The sequence below is a fragment of the Gymnoscopelus microlampas genome (assembly GCF_963454915.1).
Source record: "Gymnoscopelus microlampas genome assembly, chromosome: 4".
Lineage (NCBI taxonomy): Eukaryota > Metazoa > Chordata > Actinopteri > Myctophiformes > Myctophidae > Gymnoscopelus > Gymnoscopelus microlampas.
In genome coordinates, this window is record NC_139941.1 from 3,084,955 (window position 1) to 3,102,919 (window position 17,965).

Consider the following 17,965-nt stretch of genomic DNA (forward strand, 5'->3'; position numbering starts at 1 on the left):
CCATGGGCTCGTTCATATACATTGGGCACACCTGCAATACCTGAAATGGCCAGCATGTCCATTTGGCTTCAATGAAACCACTGGATTCTGGAGGCTTGGTTATGATGCGACGTACAGTATGTAAGTACTTCCGGGGCAACATGTTTCACACATGCGCATTACACGGTCAAGGAACTGTTGCCATAATGCCTTTCGCCACCTGGTGGAGGAGGGGGTGTGTAACCATATACAGGCTAGATGACTGACTCTACATGTAAATGTAATATAATACTACTGTGCGTTCGAAAATACAGCACTGAGCGCACTGGCCAATACAAACTAATAGGCGAGTGCGCTCCGGTGCGTAATTTCCGAACGCACTAATATCATTTAGCAATGCCTTGCTTAGCTTGAAGAACAGGGACACAAATAATGCCAATAGCATATGGTGGTATAGATATTCACACCTTTATCAGAAGAATTAAACCAACATAAAAGTAACTTACAGAAAGTAGGTCCTGGCCAGTTTTGTCGCATTTATCACAATTATTGTCTCCGCCCGGCCGAAAGGCATGGCGAGAGAGTATGTTTTGCACCCCGTCCATCCGTCCGTCCGTCCGTCCGTGTGTCCGTGTGTAAAGCAAAGCAAAGTTTGTTGTTTACCCAGGGTGTCGGACTAAGCACGAAGCTTGTTTCCAGCCGGACCCTGCATGGAAGCCTTGCTCAAGGGCTATTCAGCGGTGATTCATGATTGATGTGATGAATTGGGGAATCGAACTAGGGACCTTCCGGTATCAAGGCCGCCCCTCTAACCACTAGGCCACCGCTGCCACGTCCGTGTGTCCGTCCGTGTGTCCGTTTGTCTGTGAACTGCTAATCTCCGGCACCGTTGGCTTGATCACAGCAAAACTGTGCACACACACTCTCTGGATACCAATTCACAACCGCACAGAGGTTTTGATTTTTTCACATGGGCCACATTTTTCACATGGGCCTTTTATAGCGCCACCAGGAGGCCGATTTGTGCAAAATATATTTTTTGACAGTACAGATTTTGTACAAAGTTCCCGCAAACCGGTACACAGTGTCTCTAAAGTCATTACACGAAAAAAAAGTCTTTCACATTTTTCATATTCCATCCTGATTGGCTAAAATTGGCTTCCAAAGTTTGCAGGAGTGCTCCGTTTTCAACAAAATGCCTCTTATCATGAACCCATTGTGCAATTTCCGTGAAGTTCTGCACGCACATTCCCACTATGCTGAGGAAGAAATGCCACTTGATTTTTTTTTTTCAAATCAGCCTCATGGTGGCGCTATAACAGGCCGATTCGTGTTTTTACCAATAACTGCACCGATCTGTGTAAAACTTTGTATGCGCTCTCCCTAGAGGCCAAGGAAAAACCTTCGCCATGCATTTTTCACATCTGCCTTTCATAGCGCCACCAGGAGGCCAACTTATGTAAAAAAAAAAAGTTTTATATTAAGCCTTCAGATTGTATCAACATTTCACGCAAATCAGTACACATGATCTCTATAGTCATGTGATCAAGACGGATCTGAATGATTTTTCATATTCCATCCTGATTGGCTAAGACTGACCTAAATTTTGCAGGAGTGACCCGTTTAGAACAAACTGCCGCAAATCATGAACACAGCGTACGATTGCGGTGAAACTGTGAACGCACATTCACACTACATTGAGGAACAAATGCCACCCCTTAACATTGCCCTTTTATAGTGTCAGTGTTTATAGTGTCAGAAGCACTACAAACCTGTCTGAAAGACCTGCTACCTTCTTCATATGTGAGCAGTGTCAAAAGGACTGCCACTCCCGTATTGGGCTCTACAGCCACAAGAGGCGCTGCTCCAGCTCTGCAGTGGGAAACCAGAAGCGCTGATCCAATGGTCCTATGGGACTTCGGAAGCCGACGAGGAGGCCGAATTTTGCAAAACCTCTTTTTTTATATATTACTCCTACAAATTGGGTCCAAACATCATGCAAATCGGTACACATTATCTCTATAGTCAAGTGATCAAGACGGTTCTGAAGATTTTTCATATTCAAACATTGCTAGCCCACAATAACCTACCTGACCTGGCGGAGACCTGTGCTCCGAGGAGCACTTTTTCTAGTTCAGTCTGATAATCAGGCCACAACACGCCCCGATATATATTGCACACCCGGTACAGGACATCACTTGCGGTGTGTGTGTGTGTGTGTGTGTGTGTGTGTGTGTGTGTGTGTGTGTGTGTGTGTGTGTGTGTGTGTGCGTGCGTGCTCATCCGCATGCCGTGTTGTGCCAAATACACATAGCGTTTTTCATTTCATATGTAGCCATGTGCAAGATTACATTACCCAAAAACTGCTCATTTTTTCTAGTATACTATTAATACAGGTTGCTAACCCTCTAGACTTAATAAACTGGAGAGTTTGTTATGTAGCCTACTTGGACTGCTTTTTTTCTGTCTATACACATCTCTCTTTGCCAAAAATAGTTGATCTACAAGATCCCAAAGCGTTGCGTTGAGACACGTTGTGTGCTTGTAGATCGGCTATTTGTGGCTAATGTTCCCCCCAGAATATGAATTCAAGTGCTTAATATAATATACAAAATAAGGGATTCCCGGCCCGGATGTCCCTTAGTTAGGCTATTTTAATTTCAGGTGGCAATAGCCTACTTTGTTACATGTAAAAGTCCTGTATTCACATTTTACTTGAGTAAGAGTACAAAAGTATTGGCATCAAATTGTACTCAAAGTTCTAAAAGTAAAGGTATTCATAAATGCAGAAAATCAGGTTTCAAAATGTATAGAATCCTTTGAAAATAGCAGATCTACAAGCTCACACCGCGTTGCGACGCGTTGTGAGCTTGTAGATCTGCTATTTTCAAATAGCTGAAGTACAAAATAGGGTTAGTAATGTATGTTTTGACTTAATCCAAATCTGCAAAGTAACTAGTAACGAAAGCACATATAGTGGAGCAAAAAATTACAATATTTGCCTCTGAGATGTAGTGAAGTACAAGTAAAAGCATTGAAAATTGGAAATACTCGTGAGTAAAACTACCTCAAAATTGTACTTAAGTGCAGTACCCGAGTAATTGTAATGCGTTACTTTCCCACAAAGATGTTTTGCCCTCATTCGATGGTGCAGATAGGTATTTATATACAGTGGAGAGAGACAGGAAACAGGAAGTGACATGCAGCAAAGGGTCAGGAATCTAATCCCCGGTTCATTGTCAAGCATTTGAGTCCATGTGGTTTGCATCCTGACGGCTATCAGGTCACACCCCAGCATATCTCTGATCCCATTCAATCAGGAAACGCATCTGTCATTTGAGATTTTAGCTATAACCCTTATGTTACACTTTGGCTATTAAAAAATAGCAGATCTACAAGGTCATAGTGCGGTACAGAGTGCCGCGCTATGAGCTTGTAGATCTGCTATTTTGGAAAAATCTTGATTTTTTTTTTTGCAACTCTATGAATATATATATGTTTTTAAAGGGAACATTTTGACTCAAATCTTTGCTTCTGGGGGGTCCCTGGAACACAATATTTTCAGATCGGGGTCCATGGGGTAGCAACATACGTTTAAAAAAGAAAAAAACTGTTAGACTTTAGTAGAATCCCTCAGAATCAAAAAGAAGATATCTATTCAAAGATTTGCACACATTTTCACAATAAAAAAAAACAAACATTTTAGATCTACAAGCTCTAGTGCGGCACTCATTGTCGTGCTATATGAGCTTGTATATCTGCTATTTTTGAATAGCTAAAGAGACCTAAAAATGACACAGATGCGTTCCCGGGTTATCCTAATCGAGATCATGACCCTATAAGTGAGTTGATCTGACATCATGAGGTGTCAAAATGGAACTGAATGAATTACCAATGTCTGTCAAATGCAACACATACTGTAACAGAAAGCAATCTTTTTTATCCTGAAACACTGCAATTATATTTTACTGACTTTGATAAAAGCTTAAAATTAGGTTTACTACGGGTCTACTGCATAGCAGTTAGTAAATTAGTTCATTTAGTAAATTAGTTCATTTTTATCAGACAAAATATTGTATTTATTAGACAATAGGCCTATTACACAATGTAGCTCCAGACTATTATGAACCCCATGTGATTCCTGCTGTTAAGAAACGTCATCACGTTACTGCTACAGAGGGATTACCCACTTCCTCAACCTCGTCTTCCTTGGTGGTGGAAAGTAACTAAGTACATGTACTCAAGTACTGTACTTAAGTACAATTTTGAGGTATTTGTATTTACTTGAGTATCTCCAATTGCCAATACTTTTACTTCTACTCCACTGCATCTCAGAGGCAAATATTGTACTTTTACTCCGTTACTATTATTTGACCACTTTAGTTACTTTGGAGATTTAGCTTACAAAACATAAACACAACTTCAGCCCTTAAACTTTGGCTATCATTTGAAAATAGCCGATCAACAAGCTCACAATGCGTGTAGCTTGTAGATCGGCTATTTTCAAATGATTTTTGTACATTTTATATACCCTAGAAAACTTGTGAAATGGGACCTTCTGAATAATGAGTACTTTTACTTTTGGTACTTTAAGTACATTTTGATGCCAATACTTTTGTGCTTTTACTCAAGTACATTCTGAATTCCGGACTTTTACTTGTAACAGTGTATTTCTATATTGCAGTATACTTTTACTCAAGTAAAACATGTGAGTACTTTTTCCACGACTGGTCTTCCTGAATAGCATGGCATTAAAAATATCATGCTTCCGGAACACAGTTTTTTTTCTCTTTTCATTTCCTGAAAAGTAACAGTTGTTGACATAATGACGACACAGTGACGACAGGAAATAGGTCTGGATTTGGGTGACTTCATAGCTGGCCATGGCTGCCCGGAGTCAGTGCTTCCTTCCTGTGGAAAAAGAACAAACAGAACAACAACCAATTAGAAAAAGCAGCTGAACTACTGGGTCAGAGGTGTTCTGAATTCCCCTCTGAAGGAATAACATCATATCAAACTCATTATTAAGTCACTTTCACTTCCACGGGGATAAACCCGTGCAGCAGCCAATGAATGTTTACGTACTGTGTATATATGTGTGTGTGTGTGTGTGTATATATAGGTGTGCGTGCGTGCGTGCGTGCGTGCGTGCGTGCGTGCGTGCGTGCGTGCGTGCGTGCGTGCGTGTGCTTGCGTGTGCTTGCGCGTGCGTGTGTGTGCCTCATAATAAGCATAATTGGCTTAATGTGCAACATTGTTTTCTCACACAACAGTAAACAAACATACATACAGTATAAGTGTACACAGGCTATCTGCACATAATTTGTGCATAGTGACAATTTAAGGACTTTTAAGACATTTTAATACCTCTAACAAAAAACGAATAATAAGACCATATCTACATCGAAAGTAACCAAAAACTATACTATAAAAAAAAATAGATGATCTACAAGCTCAATGCGAGGCGTTGCAGTAGCTTGTACTTCGGCTATTTTCACAAAATCTGTGAAATGTAATGCCTCAACTCCTACAATTTCAAGTGCTTGTCAGGGTGGGGTCCCCTGTTCAAATATGATTATTTTGGGGGGTCACAGCCTGAAATGGTGGGGAACCCTTGATCAAGAGGACACTGTCTTTCTCAAAGGAAAATGAAATCCTGTGTTTCCTAATCTTCTTTCCACAGTAGACACTATTGTGAAAGGAAGGTCACTTCTCTTTTCTTATCCAAAGAGAAGTGACCATGCACAGTGCATGATGTCACTGTCGGGCAAAAACCTCCTATCTCCATATTAACTCTTTTTGTGTGTTTTTGTTTTTTGTTGTAAATTAACACCCTACTTGATCATACTACAGCGTCACATAAAAGCATCAAAAGTAGCGGATCTGCAAGCTCGAAACCGCGGCGCTATTTGAGCTTGTAAATCTGCAACTTTTGCTACTTTTGAATTTTATTCCTGAAAAGTAACACTTTTGGACATATGGGGTTTCCACCCGACAGAGTTCTGTGAAAACTGTGTCAGTTCTGTCAGAACTCTGTCAGTTCTGTGAAAAGGACAGTGTGATGGTTGTGCCAGGGAATAGTTAGAGGAAATAGACGAAAGCACAGCTTTCATTTTAGCTCTCTTCATTGATTGCATGATGAGAACTACTTCTGCTTTTTGCTACCCTGCTGGAACAAACTCTGACAGAGACGTCGGCTGTACGCTGTCAGTCCAAACCACACCACATTACACTAAACCATACACCACATAACACCACACGTAACCACACTACACTAAAACCACACTACACTAAAACAACACTACATACTAAACCATACACCACATAACACCACACGTAAACACACTACACTAAAACCACGCTACACTAAACCATACAGCACATAACACCACACTTAACATCCAACCACATCACATCACATTAAATGCTGTCTACCAGGTTACTCTTAATGTCATGGCTATATTTTAGCTCGAGACCCAAAAGAAAAACGTCATGTCTCCCCGGCCGGCCCCTGACACAAACTAGTGACAGGGTTTACAAGCTCCGTGTGAGCTTGTAGATCTGCTGTTTGCATTACTTCTTAGGTTTTTTTAAATCTATGGAATGTATTTTATTCTTTGTTGTCTGTTTATTTTAAAATGTGACAAATTCTTGTGAAAAATGCCATTTTCTATTTTTGAAATCTTTTTAAATATTCTTTTTACAACATTTTAGGAAATTAAAATATAAATTTAATTACTTCCCAGATAGCAAAATATGGTTATTCAACGTTGAATTATAGTGGTTAGGGTTGATTTTTGGTTACGATTGAAGACTGATGGTTTTTCAACATTGAATCACTGTTGTATTGCAGTGCAAAATTCAATGATTGAAATGTCAACATTGAATCAGCGTTTAATCTATGGTGCATATTCAATGATTGTGATGCCAACATTGAATCAGCGTTTTATCTATGGTGCAAATTCAATGATTGAAATGCCAACATTGAATCAGCGTTTAATCTATGGTGCAAATTCAATGATTGAAATGCCAACATTGAATCAGCGTTTTATCTATGGTGCAAATTCAATGATTGAAATGCCAACATTGAATCAGCGTTGAATCTATGGTGCAAATTCAATGATTGAAATGCCAACATTGAATCAGCATTGAATCTATGCTGTTTGCCTTTTTCTTTTCTTTTTTCTTGATGGGGGGAGGGGGGGAGGCACACCCCTCCTCACACCCCCCCTCCCCCCATTTAATGATTGAAATGACAACATTGATTCAACGTTTTATCCATGCAGTTTGCCGTTTTCTTTTCTTTTTTTCTTGTTGGGGGGAGGGGGGGCAACCCCCTCCTCCCCCTCCCCCCTCCTCCCATTTAATTATTGAAATACCAACATTGATTCAATGTTGAATCTACACTGTAAAATCCAATAGCTATCCATACTTAAATAAATATAAGTTAGCTTTACTCATTTGTTACAATACTAGGTTTAATCAAGTAACGTGTACTAAAAAATACAATTTACTTATTGTTATTAAGTAAAGACATCTTTGTTTACTTGCCCAGAATCAGTAACATTTAATTGCACTGTGTTTAGTACACTCTTAAAAATGCTGGGTTATTTCTATAAACACATTGCTGGGTTGATTTGGCTGGGTCATAATTATGGGTTATTTGGGTACTGTAAACTAATGGGTCAAAGGGGTTATTAGGGCTTCAATTGCCTGCCTGGGTTATTTTTAACCCAGAGGTTGCTTTATTCATTTTCCCACTTGTGAATCATTCTGATACCTTCTTTTTGTCACTTTTCACATGAAAACACAAGGTACGTAACCTATATTTTATCACTATATTTGACCTATATTCATATAATGAGGGGGATCATTATAGGGATCTGTATTAATTGTAATATGGTACAATACTGTGCAAAGTATACACTGTAACAAATTTCTGTAATTTCTACAGTAAAAATGTACAGTAATTTACTGTTCTGTCATTTTACAATGTTTAACTGTATTTTGCAATGCATCATGGGAAAAAAATCATTACAGAAACTTGAACATCATCATCATTATCAGTTATTATCATCATTATTAATTGTATCCTTCATCTTCTTGTTTATGCCCCAAAATGACTGAAGAGCTGATCGATAATCCATTGTCCGATTGTTTCGGTGCACCCTAGGGGCCGAGACAATAGTGAAAAACTGTTTGAAAGGAGTAAAAACTAAATTGGACACCAAATTCTGGGTCAGCGCGTCGCCCCGAACGCGAACATATAACTCCCCTAACACACGGCCTTACCGTTCTCCTTAATTGGCTAGGGTCCAATGTCAAGTTATTATATGCGCAATAAAGCAATATATCTCGATACGATACGTTTTTAGAATCCGCCTTTCGGATATGTTGTACAGCTTGCCAAGACGCACACGTGGATGTCTTGTTTGTCCCGGTACGACACTCCTAAGTTGACCTCCTACACTATCGGAAGGCACATAGAGTCTTAAACCTTAAGACCATACCAAAGGACAAAGTCAGAAAAAAAAATGTGCCGTACTGGGACAAACAAGACATCCACACGTGCGTCTCAGCCAGCTCTACAACATATCCAAAAAGTGGACCCTAAGTCCTTATCGTATTCGAGATATTGAGCGAGATAGCGAAGCCGTAACCATAGCCAATTAAGGGATAATTAAATCATGATTTGATATGAGGGTTTGATGATTTCAAATTTTAGCATTATTTTACATGTAGATTTGGAAAAAAAATATATCGGGGTTATCACGGGCCTGGAACACCCTAAAACCAACCAGAAAGTGGCCTTTTGAGGCACTTCCTGTTTTCCGAGAAAAATATAACTTACATATTTGGAATCAGCGTCATCACATTAGTCTAAAGCCAGAGTATCGAAGAAAAATACAATCTCTAAAAATGTAACGAGGGTTGACCTTTGCAGTCTTTTCGCTGAACTTTGAGCTTTATCAGTGTCTAAAAAAATCAAGGCTGGTGCCAAAAAATCTGGCTTACTCTCAATATGGATGGAGAGAAGTTTTAGATTTTTAAAAAATATCTGGAGCGATTAGTTCCAGATTTTGTGCTCAACAAAATCAGTTTTTTATTCAAAAGTCAACGTCCAATCTTTTTGGTGAGCTTTTGTATTTCCCAAGGTCATAGAAAATCGAGACCTATCCCATTCGATTCAGCGTCCTTTTCTAAGTCTGAAAAAGGTTTTTTTTATTTAAAAATAAAATATTTTAAAAAAATGTGAGAAAAGCTAGACTTTGAACTATTTCAAAAATCTTTAACTTCTTATTAAACAATTCTAGACTATTGTTTAACCTACCATTCAACTCTAAATCATCTAAATAAGAGGGTTGAAGGGTCAAAATAAAATAATGATAATAATAATATGTTTGTGAAAAAAGCTTCAAGTTTATGAAACTTTAACGCTTGTTTAAGCCACTTTTTAAGGGTCATACAAAATCAAAACCTAGCCCATTCAATTCAGCGTCCTCTTCTGAGTCTGAAAACATGTTTTTTAATTAAAACAAAATATTTTAGAAAAATGTGAGAAAAGCTAAACTTTGAACTATTTCAAAAATCTATAACTTCTTATTGCAGATCGGCTATTTTCTTTTTTTCTCTCTTTCTTATATTATTTGACAATTTGGCCAATGTTTGACCAGTTTATAGTATAGTTTGTTGATTACTTGTATTACAGTCTTTTTCTTTGATTTGTTTTCATTTATTTTCTAAGGTATTAAAATTATTACTTAAATTGTCAGGGTCTCGACCCACAGGTTGAGAACCGCAGACATCCTTCATGCACAAGGCGGACAGTGTTGCCAGATTTTGCGATAGAAATAAGCAACCAGGTCTATGGAAATTAGCCCAAAAGAAGCAACTATGACTAATTGAAAATAGCCAATCTACAAGCTCACAACGGGTTGCGATGCGACGCGCTGTGAGCTTGTAGATCTGCTATTTTAAAACAAAACTCTTATCTGGAAGAAAATGTGAAAAATTAGGAATATTTTTGAAACATTTTAATACGAATCTTGTATTGGGGGTCCCCCCTGGCATAACATGTGTTCAGATGGGGGTCCGTTGATTGGATAATAGCCTACATATTAATCTGGGGGTCCTTGACATGAAAATGTTTGAGAACCACCACTGGTTTAAACGACAGTAAGGAAGCAAGCCCAAAAAACTTCACAGAAAAAGAAGCCCAAAGTCGCTTATAATAAGCGGATATGGCAACACTGAAGGCGGAGCTTGTTAGTTTTGAAATCACACCGGAAGGCAGAGGAAACGGCTGTTGGCTGAGAGATTTCTTTTTCAAACCGGGGTGCTTTCGTGTTTACTCCTGTACTAGATAACAGGTAAGTTTAATTAGTTTATGGAATTAAAATGTTATCCAAACACGGTCGTACACGGTTACATGAACGTTAGTTCATGTAACCGTGCACGACCGAGTTTTAGCCATGGTTCACACGACGCTCGTCCTTTCACGAGCCTCATAGCCGGAATTTCAACCTGTTTTTTGCACTTTCAACCCGTACATCAACATAAATATTCATACTTCAACTATAAAGTGCTTACCCCACGGCCACGAATGTTACAATTTTAATCGGCTGTGTCTAAGTACCCGCATCTTCCGTATTGTTGAATAAAAGATATTTTAATCCGATCGGTGGCCATTTTCTCATAGTTGTAATGCATGTGTATAATGTAATACACCTCCCAACCGACGGTCGCGTAGTTTAAAGCATACAGAAAACTCGGAGAAAATGGCCACCGATCGGATTAAAATTACTTTTATTGAACAATACAGGAGGTACGGATACTTAGACCCTCCCGATTCAAATTGTAACATCCTTGGCCCTGGGCTAAGTGCTTTATATTTGAAATCTGAACGTTTATGTATGGGTTGTAAATGTAGAAAACGTCATGATATGATCATGTTTCAGGACTAACGGTTTATCAACCGCGTTTACATAGAAAGCAATGTGTTTGCAGTGCACCATTTAATATAAATGTATGATGTTACAATGCGACCAGGCATCCTAAAACGTTAAAATATGATTCAACTTGTTAGTTGTAACATTAGCACATATCCCTTTGGTGAGGCCACATTTGTTTTGACTGTAATTATTATTTTATATATGAATCTTGTTTTTAACCTACAGTAAAAAGTAAAATAATTTAATTAAGAGACAGAGAGTACAAATGGTACCAATGTATCCTTAAGGAGAATAAATTAACATTGAGGATTTTAGTGTGCAGACAAATTTGGTAATCCGTTTTTTAACTTAAGTTTTGTTTTGCAGACAGTAGCTAACAAAAGCAGTTAATGTTTATCATCAAAGTGGGCTCCAGGGACCCTCAGGGGTCATTGGGGGGTTTCCATGTGGTTCCCAGCTAAATGAGATTATATTGCCTATTTGAAAATGGCAGATCCACAAGCTCACAGTGCATGGTGATGCGTTGTGAGGGTGTAGATCAGCTATTAAAAAACAGTATAAACAACATTTGTGGAATATTTTTGAAACACTTTTGTAAATCTTGAGTCCTTAGCCAAGTACATACTAATTAGGGGGTCCTTGACATGAACATGTTTGAGAACCACTGATTTCATTTGTATAACATGAGTTCATTAATCAGTATGCATTGTGAAACACTTTGCCAAGTTCATCAGAAGAACTGGTTATCACACACCTTCAATTAACCCATTAAGACCTGAGGCCGATTCTACAAAATGTCTTCTAAATTTATTTGTTTTTAACTTGTGTTATTATGTCAGTGGTTCTCAAACTTTTTCATGTCAAGGACCCCAAAATGTATATGTATTTGGCCACAGACCCTCATCTCAAAATATTTTGTTCTAGGGACCCCCAGAAACAAAGATTTGAGTTACAAATGTTCGTTAAAAATTCAAAGATTTGCACACATTTTCAAGATTTTTCTAAAATAACAGATCTACAAGCTCGTAGCGCAGCACTCGGTGCCACGCTATGAGCTTGTATATCTGCTGTTTTTGAGTAGCCAAAGTGTAAAATAATGCTTTTTAGGTCAAATCTAAAAATGACACAGAATCGAATGCACTTAAAAAGCGCATAACCATTCAGTGTTCAATTCAGGGATTTGAATCGTCATATATTTGTAACAATGATTACTGTCTCATTTCATCGTTCTTTGACAAACTTCTACCATCTATTTAACAGGCCGTCACCAAGAAAGCCCTTGCCTTAATTTGGATGGTACTACAGTTGGCAGTGGCTATGTAAGTCATCAATCAATCAACACAAAAAGGAGAACACTCCATACACACACACACACACACACCTAAAAGAAATGTGCTCAAAGTTTTTCCTAGTGCACAGTCACACGCACATTTTTGGATTGCTCCTTAAAATCCCATGTAACCATCTTCATGGTTTACGCCAGGCAAATTTAAGCTGAACCTAATTGTCTCTTTTACAGGCAGCTTGGTACACACCTGGCCGGGGAAAAAAACCTGCTACAGACTTCCTGGAGGAGCGATTGAGGAACACCAGGAAGCGCATGAGAAGGCTGAAACGACCACACCACCAAGAACCAGAGGAACAGACCGTCCCTAGTACACCAGGTAATACTAATAACCAATGTTAATTATCCCCACCAGGCTAGATTGGACAGATGCAAGGGATTATATTTGCGGTCCCATGACTCTTCTGTCCATCATCTTCTAAAAACTAGTCTCAGGCACCGCTGGACCGATTGGCGACTTTTCACACACTCCAAGTAGGCCAGAACCTCAAATACTTGAAATCAGCTATAATGAATCTGTACTTATCATTCAACAGAATCTGATGTGCCTCCTGAAAAACTTATTGAAATGGTTGAATGGATGAAGGTCAATAGGTGTCCAGTGTCCCAGGTTGAGGACTACATGAATCAAACATCTCTACATGGAGGCAAGTGGATTCGCAGCAATGGAACTAAAGGCCTACCGGAAATATTGGCGTATAGTTCCCTAGGCTTGTAGACAATCCTGGCATGGTAATACATTATTTTGCTATTGCAGTTTTGCCTATTTGAATGATACTCTATTTGACTGATACTCTGCAATGCACTACAAGTTTATGTTTAACCACCTAGACCCTACAATATATACTTTGTAGACAGGAGTCCACAGGGTTCTACTTGGTCCACTCCTTTTTTCTCAAACTGTTGTCACACAATGGTGTGTTTATCAAAGAGCTTATCTACAATACCCTACTGCTTGCATACACTCTTATAAGTAGACTCATAAGTGATTTTATTTTAATTTTCTCATTTTACAATTGTTTATATAATGTTATGTTCTCTTCTGTGTAGACCCAATCCTTCGATCTCCTAATCTCTCCACCTGGTGTGGAGAATTTGATTTGTGGGATTCCTCAAGAGGAAGAACTGCACACTTCAGGTGGGGGTTTCATTTAACATAATGGTTAAATAAACAATAATGAACTGTAACTATGTTTCTTAGCAGGTGCTGAGGTTATGAGTTGGGTCTCTTGGATTCTTTCCTGCTTTCTTCACTGTCCTCTGGTCATAGAGATTCTGAAGGGCAGAGCGCTTAGACCCCAAGGCGGTTACCCTCGGCACAACTTTGGGGTTTCACATAATGATATCTGGGTGGTTTTCTATCAGCTGACATGAAAAGCATTCTCTGACCGGGTCAGCCTGTGACTGAGCACTTGGTGTTCAGATAAAACTTGTATTCTGACCATGTGACATTGGTGTAAAATCACTCCTCTGTGTTTGTATAGGTGCACAACACATGCAGTTTGAGTCAGCCTGGGCCCTGACCAGAATCCCCTCAGCTACCTTCCTGCCAACACGCACTGTGCCCATCTTCATCTGTCTACAAGGACATCCGGGAACAGGTTAGCACCTTTTTACCCACGAATAACAGAGCAACATAAGTTTAGTTGGGAATTAACTGTCCAATTGAACTATCAGGGCGACATATGAAAATATGCTTTAGAGGAATGTCTGGTGCTGTATGCAGTTTGGAACCCAGGATGTAAGGTGATGGAGACCATTACACAAGAGGTGTATATATGGAGCTGACTAATTTGTTTGCTGATTCCATGATGACACTTTGAGGTTAGACACTCCATAATTGGGCGTAGCTGCATTTGGAACTCCTTATATCAGGGGTCTTCAACCTTTTCAGGCCAAGGACCCCCTAACTGAGAAAGCGATGAAGAAGGGACCCCCACTATATATTACATAAAATTGTGTTGCAGATTAAAGCTTTTCATAGATGTTGGATTCATGTTAATGTGTATTGTCAGACATTTAACGACTTAAACCGTCAATACTTAGTAAACTTTCACTCTGTACTTGGTCTGCTCTTTTTCCCCTCTTTGCCGAAAATAGCCGATCTACAAGCTCGCAACGCCTCGCGCTGCGAGGCGTTGTGAGCTTGTAGATCGGCCATTTTCGGCTAAAGTTGTCCGTAGAATAGGGATGCTATTGTTCAAGTGGTTTGTATAAAGAAACAATGATCTTATCACAGAGATTTGGCCGACCCCCTGTAGCAACTCTGAAGACCCCCTAGGAGTCCCAGACCCCCTGTTGAAGACCCCTGCCCTGTTATGGCTGACTCATGGTGACATGAGCGTGGCATGGGGGATCTCCTGTAAGCCAATTTTAATATAGGTAATTGTCTGATCACAGTTATGAGAAAAAGCGTTCATCTGTATACATTTATCTATTGAAGAATAGTGAAAATAGCAGATCTACAAGCTCGCAACATCTTGCAAAGTGATGTGTTGTGAACATGTAGGTCGGCTACTCTCACTATTTTTCAACATTTTTAAATGCCTGGCCTGTTCTGGCCATAGTACATAATGGTATTATTGGCCCCGGTCATTGTCAGTCATTTCTTTTTTGTTTACAAAGCCTAAAAGTCGGAACCGAAATGTAATTCGTCCAATGTTTAATGCCAAAACGGTTACATTGTTGATCATAATTATTTGTATGACAATTAACCAAATGTTTTCCTAATTTACACACTTTTTCAAATGTATTTAGTCACTGTATTTTGTTCTGTGGTTTGCTGTGTTGTAGGCTTATGCTGAGTTTAACAGGATCGCCACCACACACCTAGAGACAGACTTCTTTGATGCTCTGGATCGCTATACACCACAATTGGTCACTATCTTAAAGTCCAAGAAAGGTGCCATTAGAGATAAATTATCCGGAATTGTGCAGCAAATTGATGGGTAAGTCTACAACATGCTTCTTATATTTGTAATTATCATGACTAAGTTTATGTACAACCTATTACCCCAAATAGTACTTATGCTTCCCGGCTGTATTACAGAGTGTTAAAGTATTGCTAACTATTGATCGTTGTTGATAACTAAATGCTGTGGATTGTACTATTTTTAAATCACATCTCCAATCAGCAACTGTTCTCTGCAACTGTTCATCAAACATATATTGTGGTGTTTCATGCTGTAACTGTACTGTAACTTGTGATGGTCAGATCTTGAACTTTATTTGTTCATTATCCACTTGTAGAAACCCGACGTGACCGCGCTGGGTAGGCTTGTTCTCCGAGGCCTCCTTCTTCTGCTTGGAGATGACCACAGCAGTTTCTACACCACTGTCTTGGTAAGTTCTCATAGTTACACCTTAAAGGTCCAGTGAAATTACATTTTCGTTAATTTTATTTTGAAGTTTCAGTCTGAAACGGCCTTGCAAACCAATCAGAAGGTTCAATCCCTTCAGGTTATAGCACGGTGGAATCTCACTCACATGGTGTGCAGTGTAAGTGTTTGTAGCCTGCACTCACACGTTGCTCAAGGGAGAGAGAGATGGCCACTATGCAGAATGTTTGTTACCAAGTTGCTTATTTCTAGCCTAAAATGTTTTCAGATACATATTTTACTGTGCTGTTTACCATGAGTAATATACTGTCAAAAACAGTAGGCCAACCAATGTTGATAAAACTTCTCAATGCAGATGTGTGTGAAGTGTCTACATTTCCCTGTTGTAATGTTGTTTTTGTTTGGTTCTGTACAGGATTGTGACAGCGAAAGTGAAGACGCCTGGTCAGAGGTATCGGTCGGATTGCTGACTGTGAGCAGTGAAGATTCACCTCCCTCAGATGGTGTCGACCTTCAGCCAGTGTCAACAGCCATCATCCTTGAAGGAGGTATTGTGATGGATAATTTCCATAACCTCCCTCAAGCACCGTGCCTGCTGTCTAGCCTGACGTATGCACTCAATTTGAAGTACCCTAATGATATGAAGAACATATTGAACTTTATTCAAAGAGTGATGCTTGGCTTGGGAAAGGAAAAAACTACCCCCCAAACTGCAAAGTCTTAAAAACCTCCTGTCATTTTAGAAAGATTGTATAGTGGATAACTGGTAGGCAGGTTGTCCTCAGCCCTCCTTTGTGACAGTAGACTAAAATGCATGCATTTTATTTTTCTCATGCATGAGAAAATGTTGTAAAGTGATAGGAGTTCTAAATGAAGCCACTTTTATTCATTTTAAGTACTTTAGAGCTGCAAATTATTAAGACTTTGAATGTAATACCATTAAGTAAAAGTAAGGCACTTTTTTGAAATTGACAAGTGTTCACTTGTTCATGTGTGAAATAATGTACTCTTTCAAACTGTAATGGGGCTGTCCACACTAAGCATATCACTTTTGTCAATCCTATCGTTGTAGAATTATTTAGTTTAAATACAGTGCAGACATGATCATTTCAGTGGGCAGTTGCTCATGTCTTCCAGAGTTCCAGCAAATCACTCATATTGTCATCATCAACACAGATACTGTTCGTCTTTAGTTGTGTTGAACAGGAGGAGAAGGATGGAGGGGCTACTAGGCTACAATTGCAGTAGCAACACAGAAATGTGTGAGGAATTAATTAGCATAATGACTTTGTGGACGAAAAGAGGTTCACAATCATTGGCTACTCTAAATTCTATAAAATAAATTAAAAATGTGTACATATAGTGCTTGGTGTGGATGGCCCGTTAGGCTTTATTAATTACGCCATTTGTATTACTAGAGCACTTGTCAGTGTGTTTTGTCAGACCGTTGGTTTAGTCTGCAAAGTTAGTACACGTTTGGTCATTATAAGCCATGTTGGGTATTGTTTTTGTGGAATCGCTTGTAAATAATGGTGGTTTGGTTTGTAATTTAAATTTGCAGATCAATTATTTTCAAATAGCATTTTTATATAGGTGTAAAGTGCTCATGTGGCATATATTCACTTACAAAATATCCAAATGCTTGCAGACATTTTCACGATTTCTTTCATAAATAGCAGATCTACAATCTTCTATATGTTATATATTTCATCTGTTAAATCATAAAAACAATGCTTAAAGCAGTTCAAAGCAGGTCTAAATGCCTTGGTTCAATAAATGTGAAGATTCAAATCATATTGTCTGTCTTTATTTTTATATTTTCACATTTTGGGAAATGTAAGGTAATTTTGAACAAGATGTAGCCTTACAGTATATCAGCATACACATAATTTAAAATGTACATGCAGATTACCATTAGGTTGTTGGATGATCAGGATCAATATTGATTCCTAACATGATTCAGTATAATCAATTTATAAATTAAATCAGTGTTCGATTCCTGATGTTGATTCAACATAAAATCAACTAAAATGTGCATGCAGATTACCATTTAGATGATGGTTGAATCAATGTTGATTCCTAATGTTGATTCAACATTAAATCAACTAAAATGTGCATGCAGATTACCATTTAGATGATGGTTGAATCAATATTGATTCATAACGTTGATTCAACATAAAATCAACTAAAATCAGCATGCAGAATACCATTTAGATGATGGTTGAATCAATATTGATTCATAACGTTGATTCAACATAAAATCAGCGTGCAGAATACCATTTGGATGATGGTTGAATCAACGTTGATATAGTGTTAGTTAGTGGTTGAAACACAAACGTTGAATCAACAAA

General features: G+C 38.7%; 1 protein-coding gene across 5 annotated transcripts; it reads left to right on the forward strand.

Moving 5' to 3' along the window:
* Positions 1–10,275: 10,275 nt before the first annotated feature.
* On the forward strand, positions 10,276–17,405 carry LOC311044332 (uncharacterized protein). 5 transcript variants are annotated; one of them, XR_014600675.1, is made up of 10 exons: positions 10,276–10,349; positions 12,192–12,250; positions 12,451–12,595; positions 12,813–13,008; positions 13,327–13,414; positions 13,761–13,877; positions 14,518–14,658; positions 15,070–15,224; positions 15,526–15,618; positions 16,030–17,405. XR_014600675.1 is itself a non-coding variant. In XM_084055829.1 (10 exons), the coding sequence occupies exons 4-7, from the start codon at positions 12,918–12,920 to the stop codon at positions 14,656–14,658; spliced, it is 354 nt and encodes a 117-aa protein (XP_083911955.1). In that variant the 5' UTR covers positions 10,276–10,349; positions 12,192–12,250; positions 12,451–12,595; positions 12,813–12,917; the 3' UTR covers positions 15,070–15,224; positions 15,526–15,618; positions 16,030–17,405. The 5 variants fall into 5 exon arrangements, 4 of the variants coding, with proteins under 4 accessions (XP_083911955.1, XP_083911957.1, XP_083911958.1 ...); XM_084055829.1 differs by having other exon boundaries at positions 12,813–12,923; positions 14,516–14,658; XM_084055831.1 differs by having other exon boundaries at positions 12,813–12,923; positions 14,516–14,638.
* Positions 17,406–17,965: the final 560 nt, after the last annotated feature.